This window comes from Astatotilapia calliptera, chromosome 12 (genome assembly GCF_964374335.1).
Source record: "Astatotilapia calliptera chromosome 12, fAstCal68.1, whole genome shotgun sequence".
NCBI classification, from domain to species: Eukaryota; Metazoa; Chordata; class Actinopteri; order Cichliformes; family Cichlidae; genus Astatotilapia; species Astatotilapia calliptera.
This window is the reverse complement of record NC_137433.1, coordinates 4,328,814-4,341,511: the sequence shown is the minus strand read 5'-3', so window position 1 is coordinate 4,341,511 and position 12,698 is coordinate 4,328,814. Positions and strand designations below refer to the sequence as shown.

At 41.8% G+C, this 12,698-nt stretch overlaps 1 protein-coding gene across 1 annotated transcript in view; it reads left to right on the top strand.

The window, feature by feature from the left end:
• Positions 1 to 9,418, top strand: part of htr7c (5-hydroxytryptamine (serotonin) receptor 7c) — a 30,765-nt gene extending 21,347 nt beyond the window's left edge. Inside the window, exon 2 of the mRNA XM_026188647.2 lies at positions 8,533 to 9,418. Within this exon, the coding sequence (XP_026044432.1) occupies positions 8,533 to 9,271 (739 nt within the window). The 3' untranslated portion in view covers positions 9,272 to 9,418. The remainder of the gene's footprint in view (positions 1 to 8,532) is intronic.
• Positions 9,419 to 12,698: the final 3,280 nt, after the last annotated feature.

Here is a 12,698-nt window from a genome sequence, read left to right as displayed (position 1 = left end):
AAGGACTTTGAAGAAGTTACTTTTCCGTACTTTAGTTTTATGTATGTTTTGTTGCCACGTGTTTCTGCATGTAGAGCAACACTGATGTTGGATTTAGGGGCCATGCAGTGCCTCCTACATTATCCACATTTTTGTATGGTCACTGACTCTCACGCCCTCATTATAAAGGGAAGATCATCAAACTGACTTTGACTGAGGCTAGCTGGAACACCAGTAAAAACTTTAGTTGGGATGCATATATTCCACCCTTGAGTCTCATTGGTGCACTTTCCTCAGATACTTTAATCCCAGCTGTTTTGTTTTGGTCACCGTTCTGGTTTAACTCAATGCTTTTGTGTTCCAGATTTTTTTTGCCCAGCTTTTTAATTCTCCTTTATTCCTGTACCCTATTATCTGCCCCGCTCAGCTCTCTTCTGTTCTCTGCTGTTTTTCCTTTGTTGTCCAAGGACACCCAGCTCTGACTGGGATGGACACAATGACTGTTGGAAGTGGATTTCATTTATCACTGTGGCACTAATAGCTGCCCATCATCCCTATTGCCGTGAGAGCCCTTAAACCTCCAATAGTGACAGGTGGTGAGTTGTGTAGGAAAGGCCATAAAATATCCACCCAGAGGGTTTACAACAATTAGGAGGAAGTAAAACAGACATAAAGGATTTAAAGTCTGATGAGGGGAAGTGCTTTGTGAAGCTAGGTGTGTCTTGTAAGTATACAGGGTGACTCTGTAAATAGGTCAACAATAGAAAATGGTTTTCATTGCTACATAATTAACAAAATAGAACAAATCCAACAGATTTTAAAGGGTCAGGGATGTTATTGGTGAGCACTGAAAACCAGGATTGTTTTGGGACCCCAAAGCAGGTTGAGAATGTTGAGAAAGATAAGATAAGATAAGATAAGATAACCTTTATTAGTCCCACACGTGGGAAATTTGTTTTGTCACAGCAGGAAGTGGACAGTGCAAAAGTTATGACGCAAAAATTAGAATACAATAAGAATAAATACAGTACACAGCTGTACAGAATAGAATAAAATAATATACTATATACAGTAGAATAAAATAGAATAAAAATATACAATAAGATAAAAATAGAATACGAATGCTATATACAACTGAGTAAAAATACAACGATGACAGAAAGGATTATTGCACTTAGTATTATTGCATATGTATGGATGTGTGTGCTTGATCAGTTAAAGTCTTTATTATGGAGTCTGACAGCAGTGGGGAGGAAAGACCTGCGAAATCTCTCCGTCCCACACCGTGGGTGCCGCAGTCTCCCACTGAAGGAGCTGCTCAGTGCTGTCACAGTCTGCTGCATGGGGTGGGAGACGTTGTCCAACAGGGATGACAGCTTAGCCGCCATTCTCCTGTCACTCACCACCTCCACTGGGTCCAGAGGGCATCCTAGAACAGAGCTGGCCCTTCGGATCACCCTGTTCAGTCTCTTCCTGTCCCCAGCAGAGATGCTGCCGCCCCAGCAGACCACACCATAAAAGACGAGAAGGATTATAGATAACTTTTGTCTCAGATCTGTCCTTGAGCTGTGTTCAGCATGCCCACATTTCCCCGTGGTGCCACATGGATAGTTAAGTGCTTACAGGACAATACAGTAGTAATCAATTTCTGTTAATCTCAGTCACAAGTCTGGACATGGGTGGTACCGTATACACATGTGAGTAACAGTTTGATTGCAGCTGTTGCAATATTATAACATGGGTCAGTGTGGCTACCATGGTATACACCTTTTAATGCAGCTGAACTGGAGAAAAAAATGAACGCTAGAGGGGTATAAGTTTAACATTCAGTCAGATTAAAAGAAGTTATATAGACTCACTGACCACTTTATTAGGTACACCTGTTCAATTGCCCCTTAACACAAATATCACAGATACCTACTAGCAACTTGATGCATTTAGGCATCTAGACTTGGTCAAGAGGACCTGCTGAGTTCAAACTGAGCATTAGAATGGGGAAGAAAGGTGATTTAAGTGACTCTGAACATGGCATGGTTGTTGGTGCCAGATGGGCTGGTTCGAGTATTTCAGAACCTGCTGATCTGGTGAGATTTTCCCACATTATCTCTAGGGTTCACAGAGAATGGTCCACAAAAGAAAAACTAACCAGCAAGAAAAAGTTCTCAGGGATAAAATGCGTTGTTGTTGCCAGAGTGGTCAGACTGCTTCAAGCTGATAGAAAGGCAACAACAACTCAAATGACCACTTGTTACAATGCAGAAGAGGAATGCAGAAGAGCATCTCTGAATGCACAACATGTTGAATCTAGGCTACAGCAACAGAAGAGCCAACACGTTCTCACTCCCAAAGCGTAATATTTTACGCTAGGTGACAAACCGTCAAAATATTATGCTTCTGGGCGCCCAACATGTCCATAAATGACGAGATCAGAAAAATGAGGAAACATGAGAACCGTTTGGAATCAATCTACACATGTTCGTTCATTTTACTTAAATCACTTTGGAAAACTATTTAACGTCATTAAATTGCTGGTTAACGCTAGGGATAAGGTTATGGTTAGGGATAAGGTTATGGTTAGGGATAAGGTTATGGTTAGGGATAAGGTTATGGTTAGGGCTGGAATACATGGCTGGAATGTGTATTACCGCAGGACCATCATTCTACTGGATTTCACCAATAACCCGGCGTGTAGCATAAGAACGCAGAAGGTCACCTTTCGCGTTCCTCAGGAACACCGCGGGACGTGAAACATCGTTGGGATGTTACTCGAGAGTGAGAATGGGCTGGAAGACCACATTGGGTGCTGCTCCTGTCAGCTAAGGATAAGCTACAACACAGGCTCACCAAAACTGGACAAAAAAAACAAAGACTGGTAAAACAGTGCCTGGTCTGTTGAGTCAACACTGAGATGGGGTCCGAATTATATCAACAGTTCAGGCTGGTGGTGATGGTATAATAGTGTGAGGGATGTACTTTACTTTACCAACTGAGCATGGTTTCAGTCCCACATCCATCTCTTTAAGATCACAGTGGGCCCAGCTCCTGATGGCTGCTTCCATGAGGATAACGCACCATGTTACAGAGTTCAGATCATCTTGAATATGGCAGTGAGTTCACTCAAATGGCCTCCACTGTCACCAATCCAGCACAGCACCTTTGGCATGCAGTAGAGGTTCACATCATGGATGTGGATGAACTGTGAGATGCAATCATGTTATTATGGAAAAACACCCTCTGAGGAATGTTTCCAGCACCTTGAAGATTGCAAAGTGTTAGCTTGACAGGTAAAATAGAAACTTGCAGGATAAGATCAAAATGTAGATTATTGTCAAAATGTTGTGGTCGCAAAGAAACTATTAATGTGCAAAAGTTGTCTAAATGTTTCAGGTTGGACTAAAGCTTCGGTCCAGCATTGCCATGTTGTGTGTGTGTGAAATGCAAAAACACAAAACAAAACTGCAGTCACCCCCTCAACACTTTTTTGTCTTATCAGTTTAAGAAAAGGAAAATTAAGGTGTTATGTTTGTTGTCAGTAACTATAAAGTTTGCATAAATTTGGCTTATCAACTTTTTTTTCTCTTAAAAAAAAATCCTTGCCTTAAGTAGCAATTCCCTCCTCGACACATTGGCTGAAATAAAATAATAGTTATTCACAGACTGGCTGGAGGTAATACACAAATCTGAGGGAAGAATTGTGTCTGTCCAGGGATGACTCAGTTTAGCTTATGTAAGAGTCTAAATGTGATTAAAGAAACAGCTCTATTATTATTTTACTCACTCATTCTCACCTCACCACGAGCAGAAATCAGGCAAGAGAACAGAACCTGACCTAAACAGGTATAAGTGTGTTAGAACAAAAATGCTTAATTGTGTGTAAAACCCGGAAAAAGACGAAGCTGCTCCTTTGCTTTCTTGTTGAAAATTCACGTCGTGCTCTGTCAGAAGAAAAGCAGCTCAATTTCTGTCTTATGGTGCTTCCTCAAATAGAGCTGAAGCGCTCCTTGAGGACTTGACTCGTTGTCAGATGTCGGAGAAATGTTCCAGAGCTCTCACTGAACACATCCGTTGTGCTTCAGCTGAAGAAAGCTCAGAATAAATAAATGCATGTGTTGAACAACTGTACTCTTTATTTTATTTTTTAATTATCATATCCAGAGGTCAAACCTTACATTTGTTTAGAGCTAGTCCAGCTCATAATACCTTTATTACAACACGGTGTACTTAACAAATCAATAAGCAAACAAGCTTTTCTACGGTATATCTTGCACACAGCTGACACTCGAGTGAACACTGAACTGTGTTTTCTGAGATCTTCCCATTTTCAGCACTCTCGTTCACTTTAGATAAATCAAACCAAGCGTGAAAGCGGCCAATACTCATAAAGCAATGAAGCTGCATTTCTCAAAAAACGGTTTGATTTCAGGTGACGTTTGCACCTCTCTGTCCGCTCGCTTAAATCACACGCAGATGAATTCAGAGATCTTCCAAAAACGGGCAACACTTAAAATTTTTAAACTCATGTTGACCCCCTCCCTGCACATTTGTGCTTGATATAAGAATTATAAATGGCTTAGTGAAGGGACTTCAGTGGAAAGTTTCTGTGGGAAAAAAGGTATTCTGACAGACACAGAGCTCCAAATTTACCACCCTGTCTCTCAGCCAATGGCTTGGATAAATATTTCACCATGTTTCCCCTCTCAGAAGTAAAAGGTTTGTGAGGCTCTCCTGGAGATGACTGACGACTGTTGCACAAGAGGGCCAGTTACAGTGTTTCAGAGCAGAAAATAGCACACTATATTGTGCTCTATGGGGTAGCCTAGTGGAGGTAATGGAATTCTCCATTAGCTTGGACATTCTGGTTACCTATGGACAGGTAATTCCTGAGGGCCACTGTATCTACCAGAGATGTGAATAAAAAAATAATTTAAACATCACTGACTGTGTTCAGGTCACACTGTATAGGAGGTGATTATAATCCACTGCCACTGTGTATTTAGCTTGCGCTTTCATCATATTGCAAGGTTCAAATATGGTATGCATTTTGAAAAATGCTCTAGATTTCTATTCAGACTTGCAGATGGTCCAGCAATGCGTAAGTCTTGAGCCACCTCTTGTTTATGTTTTCCTATAAACAGGAAATAGATGCAGCAATTTACTTATAACATGCAAATGGAGAGGCTGTTGCTTGGGAGGTAAAGCAGGTCATCGTTTAATCAGAAGCTTGGTGGTTCGAAGTCTGGCTGCTCCAGTTTTCTTTGGGCGAGATCTTGAACCTGGAGTTCAAGATTGGACTGTGAATGTTTTTTTAGAAAACACTTATATGAAGTAAAAAGCATGAATGAGACATGTTGTACAAAGTGCATTGAAAGCTTGAGTAGAAAAAGCACCATATAAGAACCCTTTTAAATAACTGGAAATACAGTTCAATTCTAACTTGAAAGTCAATATTTGCTATGACCACCGTTTTTCTTCAACACAGTCCAATGAATGTGGATGATCTTTGCTGGGTTTTTTCCTATTTCTTGAAGACATGACTTTCAGATACTGTTCATCTACTGTAGATAGTTTTATAGGCCCTCCATCTATCCAGTTTATTGAGAAAAACTGCACACCATGGTGAGATATACCAGGTTTTTTGATAATAGCTCATTGGGAATCACCTTGCTGGTGCAAAAATACAATTTTGTGCCTGTCAAACTATGTCTGTCTTTTGCATTTTTTATAGATTCAGCTAAAGAAACGAGAACATATGATATATTTTTAAGACAGACTGCTAGTAACCGGTTGCATAAAATGCTATTTGGTTCTTGTCTGTCTAGAGACAACACAGGTTTATCCCTTTAGTTAGGTAACTTTTTGACGCTTGAATGAGTGACAGGTCAATGTTAAGTAGCTTAATAATAAAAAAAAAAATTCCACTATATTGACTGTAAATTTGTTAAAAAGAAGCCAATGTCTAAAGAAAAAACTTTGAAAGAACACCAGGAAGCTTGCAAAAAAATAAAAATAAAAATGAAAGTCTGGGTCCTTGGTTCAACACTTTTGCACATCCCTGTGTATGAAAATAAAAGTTCTGTATTTTAATATCAACATTGGATTAAGTGACTGTGTGTAATGTGGGAGACATCCCTTGTAGCGATGCTGCTTGGTTTCTCAGCTCAGTTCTGTGGCGCACTTATGTTTTTTGTCTCACTCTGACAGTGCTCATAATGTGGCAGCGTGTCAGTGCTGGGGACTAACTGTGTTCAGCTGGTGAACACAGGAGTTAGTGGAGAGAGGGAGAAAGAACAGTATACTTTTATCTCTGAGCTGAATGCATGTTTCTGCCATATTAACCTATCACTGTTACGTTGTACGCGGCAAAGGGAACTACACGTACATGTTTTTTGCCGTTGTTATTGTTTCTTGTTACCCTGCCTCTCCAGGGTTAGTAAAGTTCAATTTTTAGAATGCAAAAATAAGAATGATTAAACCCACAGATGTTTGCATCAGCACATCCTGCTGCAAGATATGCAAGAAGCAGTGTAATGAAGTGTCAAAATGCGTGCTCTCTTAGCCAAACCGGCAGTCATTTGTCTCCAGAAGGACGATGAGAGGATTGTGTGTCCAATGAGAGTGTGCCTGGAAACAGCTCTGCCTTCTAAAGGTCTGAAGATGAGTCATGGTGGCAGAGAACTGCCCTCCACCCTCCACTGACAAACAAATATCCCCCCAAATAAGCACCACAGACACCAGTGTGTGAATGTGTGTGTGAATGGGTGGATGACTGGATATGTAAAGCGCTTTGGGGTCCTTAGGGACTAGTAAGGCGCTATATAAATACAGGCCATTTACCATTTATCATTACCATCTTCATTACTGAGTAATGGATTCAGAGAGGAGTGTTGCATTACTGCGTATCTATTATGAATTCCGTAGAAGCATGGCACGTACTCATCTTGGCTCTGTTTCATATTTATTTGACATTGTTGTCTGTGTGTTTAGTCTCCCCTGTGAAACTTAAGTACATTTTAAGTGAGGGGTGTAAACTACTCAGATTAGTGGAGGGATTAGAAGAATGAACACAAAGTAGTTGTTATATAACGTCCACTGAGGACGGACAACCTGAGCTGAAGGATCTTGGAGTCTGACAGTGTGATGGTGCGCGGCACACAGTTTACATGGAAACTGAAAAGTTACTGTCTCGTGTAACCAATGACAAAAGTAACCTACACCAACGCAACTACCAGCTGTAGCTGTATCTTTTTCTTTCTTTCTTTAGTGTCGCAGTATTTTCTACCACCGTCAGCCCACAAGACCTGCCATGGGCGACAACATAATGACACCTGTCTCAGATAAACGACTGATGTTTCATTCAGCGTGGCAGTTCTGATACGAGGCGTGTGAGGCTATTTAAAGCCGATTAAAAAAAATCTGATCTGGGTTAGATGTCTGTGTGTGTGTGTGTTGGTGGTGAGGAAAGGATATAATAAAGCGCTCCTAGCAAAGCGCTAGTTGTAGCCCTGGTGTCCATTCAGAGTCATTCTGATTTAGATCAATACCACTTGCATTATGTGTTGGCACTAGTTAATAGGCACCAGTGTGCATCAGAGGTGCTGGACTAGAGAGCATTTTGACATTTTGTATACCTTCACTCAGATGTGTCTACAACCAGCATCTCTTAAAAACGCACTAGAAATGATTTCTGAGGAGTGTTATAATGTTATTTGACAGCCAAGTTTGTTAATGTCCATACTTAATCTGAAGGTAACAGAAAATGAGCTGCAGATGGCAGCGAGCTCTGTAATATTTGTGACTAGCATAATACTAAGCTGTACAAACACTGGAGAAAATGTTTAAAGATGAAGTCATATTTTAAAGCTACACCTGACAAGCTGAACTTTTAAAAACCTGTCAATAGAGTAAAGACCCAAGTCGAAAAGCACTGAATGTAATTTGACAGTGAATCACAGCGATCCTTACCAAGTTTTTTTATGTTAGAATTAACAGCAAAGCAGAAATCAAATAAATAGCCCGGAGAGTGGAATATAGAGTTTTCATCAATGACGCATCTGGTGCTGATGAGTGCTGCGGGCGTGCCGCCAAAACATGCAGTGTCGTACACACAGATTTATCATTTTGTGTGAATAGTGGCTATTTTCCCAGTTTTGTACAAATCCGAGCCTTTCGCACCTCATTTTGTCCTTATTTTTTTTCCCTGACACCTCCAGCTGCTATTTGAAACCACTGAGCTGCCTGTTTGATTGATAGCTCGTTCTCTACTTACCAAGCTCAAAGAGCCAAAGAAAAAGCAGCAAATAACCCTCCGGGCAATGACAGAGCTTAAGACCTTTCATCCAGATGTCTGTCTTTGAAATGAGGGGACGTTTCTTTGATGCTACCACACTACAAGCCTAAAAGGGTGGATTGTAAATGATAAATGAATAATAAGATTTTGTTTTTGAGATGACAGAGAGAATATATTAGATGAGGAGTTTAAAACAAGATGTCAATGTGACATCAAATGCTTTTAGTACTTGCTAATGATGCTTCATTTGTCTCCTTTTCTCGCAGGTATCTGGGGATCACACGACCTCTCACCTACCCAGCCCGGCAGAACGGTCAGCTGATGGCCAAGATGATCCTGGGAGTCTGGCTGGTGTCAGCATCCATCACACTGCCGCCTTTCTGTGGCTGGGCCAAAAACGTCCACACAGCCGGTGTGTGCCTCATTAGCCAAGACTTTGGCTACACCATCTATTCCACAGCTGTGGCCTTTTATATCCCTATGCTGGTCATGCTGGTCATGTACTACAAGATCTTCAGGGCAGCTCGCAAGAGCGGCGCCAAGCACCGCTTCACCAACCTTTCACGACGCGAGCGTCTCGAAACAGTGGCTAACGAGGCTCTCCGAATGCAGGGCCTGAAGCCGCCCGGCGTGGCAGAGGAGTGTGCCGCATTGTCCCGCCTGCTGACCCGCGAGCGCAGAAACATCTCCATCTTCAAGCGGGAACAAAAAGCGGCCACGACACTGGGGGTGATTGTGGGCGTCTTCGCCGTGTGCTGGCTGCCCTTCTTTATCCTGTCCACCGCCAGGCCCTTTATCTGCGGAGTGGAATGTAGCTGTGTGCCCATCTGGCTGGAGCGCACGCTCCTGTGGTTAGGTTACGCCAACTCCTTAATGAATCCCTTCATCTACGCCTTCTTCAATCGAGACCTGCGCTCCACTTATCGTGACCTTCTCCGGTGTCGCTATCGCAACATCAACCGTCGGCTTTCCGCCGTGGGTGTACACGAAGCTCTCAAAGTGTAAGGCCGAATGGTTAAAGTCGCTGCTCTTGGACACTCGGTGCTTAAAAGGCGACACATAAACAGCCGGCCTGCAGACAGACACGGCCTAACGGGATAAAAGTCAGTGTTAGTGGCTCGCTGCAGACAGCACAATCACTTCAGTGTGTGAGTCAGTCATTCTATTTTTGGAAAGAAAATCACAGAGCGTACTTGATGGACTATTCAAGTCGACACTGCTTTTGTGCATATGCCACAATTCCATCCTGTTCCAGATTTATGATGGAATAATGCCGTAACAAAGGAAATGACATATAAACACAATCAATCATTCTCTTTCAAAGAGACCATAAGGCAAGCAGATTTCTGTATATTAACAAAATTGATGTTTGATAACAAATAACGTTTGTTTCGTGGCTTTCTGAGCATCTCCCTCTCATCGTGTATCCACGCAAATCCCCGATGATTATTTTTCAAACGGGAGGTAAACACTTTGAGGCGTATTACAGGACTGAAACTTATATCACGCCATCTAAAGTCAGAGCCTTCAAGCTGGTCCTCCGACTGAATTTATTTTGAGCACCCTAGATGTCACCCAGTTGTTTAAAATCTGGTGATTCCAAGTAGAACAAAGTGGGGTGGAAAATGCTGATTTAACACAACATAGTGAGAACTTCTCAGTGTTTGAAGGTAGTTTGTTTTGTGTCTGCATGAAACATATTTTTCTTACATGCCACTGTATACATTAATCAAAACAGAAGTGGTGGCAGCGGTGTTTCATGGGTAACCCAGACACTGCATCGCACAGAAACCATGATACTGTGGAGCTTTTCACTTTTCTCCAGGCAACTAAACGTTTCCACTTTAATAATTAGAATTTCCACATTCTTAAGACTCGTTTTCCTCACTGGTTGTTGACAGTGTTTTTATCTCTCTTTTCAATCAGGATGTGTGCCCCCCCCCAGTTCAGTACATTTCCTTTTTATCTCCTCAGTGACTTGTACGAACCCATGTCCGATATCATCAGTCGAGCAGTGTGTGCTTATTTTCTACCTCGATTTTTTGAAATGCTCTACATTTCCTCCCCCCAAAAAAGGTGTACTGCTGTATCATTTTGTATCGAAATGCTATTTTTTATTGTGTAAAGTCAATCTGTCTACAGCTGTGTGCGAGCGCTTTGAGTGACCACTCTGTTATTACCTTGAGAAAGAAGTTGGGGAAAGGGGTAAAAGTATTTCATCACTTTGTAAATAAAGAAACACCGAAGATGTCACTGTGGCCTAGATTAGTGTGAAAGCCATTCGTGCAAAGTCAGTGAAGTTCTTGTTCTTTGGACTGAGATTGCAGTGATTTAGGAGACAATCAACATGGGTCTTCTTGCTTTCTAGCCCCCACGGAGCATCCTCAAATGCCTGATGCACCCAGTATGTCATGCATAGAAATAAAGACCAACCTTTAAGCCCATTAGAAGTCTTTGATACATTTGTGACCTTTCTTAAAGCAGTATCGCCAAGACTGTTGGGCTACAGCTAGGATTCTTAAGGATGGTTGCCCCTCCCGTCTGCCCCAGAAACGCCTTTGTGTTAAGTCTGCTTTGAGCAAATGCTTTTATTCAGAGTCTGGGTAACAGCTGTCTGCTTACTCCAAGGGAAAAACAGTGACGAAGAAGAGTAAAGTAGGATGTGTCTCGTCTTGTGGTCAGAAGGTATGTCTCAGTACAGACATATTTGGGTTGTGTTTGTAGAGGAGTGTCACTGTATCACAGGCAAATCACCACTTCAAATATATTTAACACATAAAGACCAACTTAGAAGACCAACAACATGGCTTTCCAATCATATTATTAAGGCTGACACCAAACAAGCCTTTTTATTTTGTGTGTACATACATATTCCTTCACTCACATACACATACAAACTGTTTCATCAAAATGACTTTGCACATCACAGGTATGATACGGCCAAACTCATTTATTTAAAAAAATATTCCAAGCACTTGCCGATGAACCCCTCCCCCTATCCAGTGTATAGTGGTGCTCTTTATAGGTGTCTGTTGAATTAAACTTAGCGCTGCCCCTCACCAGCAGTTTGCCTCAGGAGACCATACCAGGGGCAAATGCATCATAGACAACATACTTGTGGGATCACTCAGACATGCAAACCCTTCACCTTAAAAAGGTCGGAGAAAGAACATAAAAGTAATACTTTTCATTTTGCAGACAGGTGCTAACTTATTATGGGTTTTCAGAGCTTTCTCCTCAAAATAGTTACTTGCTTTGGTTGAAGAGCTGTTGTGGTAAACTGTGAATTGTAGCAACTTTGACACTTCCTGTCATTGTCCAATGCAACAAAAGTCATTGCAAGTTTTCCTGATTTTGAAGAGAAATTAGGCTAGCTTTATTTAATCCAGAAGAATGCTGTTACTGTTCATCATGACACAACTGCTGCGACATACAATCCCAACACAAATGTGATTTTTCGAAATGTTTTCAACTGATTCCTGTATAAAATCTCTTGGACAACCCTTTAAATGTGCCGCTTTTAATATTATTACTGTTATTACATGAGTCCAAAAATAAGCCTTGGCGGAACATTTGGCCATTTCCTTGATTTCACCGTCTGTCAAATGGTTTGGTGGGATGGTACCCAAATCTAACATAAGGACATTCCCAATTATACTCTTTCATTTGCACTATGAGTGGCTCTCCAAGTCAGTTGAACAATGTTATGCAATTCAGCCCTGCTGACAATAAGAAAAACCCATATGATGATCACAGGGGATAAAATCTAGTTAACCGGCCCTTTGCAGACTAAAGTCTATTTAGGGTTCAGAGTCCCTGGAGTAAAGAGCAGCAACACAGCCTCAACCCGCACGCTGACATTTTGTTTCAGCACACTCAGAGGAGGCAGCGCTGGTGGATCTTGTGCGCTGCCCCTAAGACCTTCAGACTCCCGGCAACCATGTCAACGGGCGTTACTCTCGGGGAGTGAGCACCACTGCGCCTGCGAGGAGCGCCTGCCCTCTCGGTCACCGTGTCTGGCCTCCTGTGCTGGTGCCTGATGTGTGTCATCGCTGTCGGTGAACGGGAGGAACTATTTTCATTTGATGTAGTACATTCATCTAAGGGAGAAGGATAGTAGCTGAGAGTCTTTCACATATGCTGCCCAAAGGCTCAGTTGCCAGCTCTGACAAGCTGTGGGGGTTGATGTGGGGACTATCCACTCGCGCTTTGCTATTTTTAATCTGTCCCAGCAATTAAACGAGGAAGCTCTGATTAAGCATGGGGGAAAAGGAATTTTAAGTACTGTGATTTTGCTATCCTTCCATGTACCCTCTGCACATGCAAATAATAATAATAATTATTGATTTGGAGATAGTCTTTGATACTGCATAGGACAATTATGGTGACCAGGAACTAGTAATATTTCTATTCAACTCACTTAATACATGAT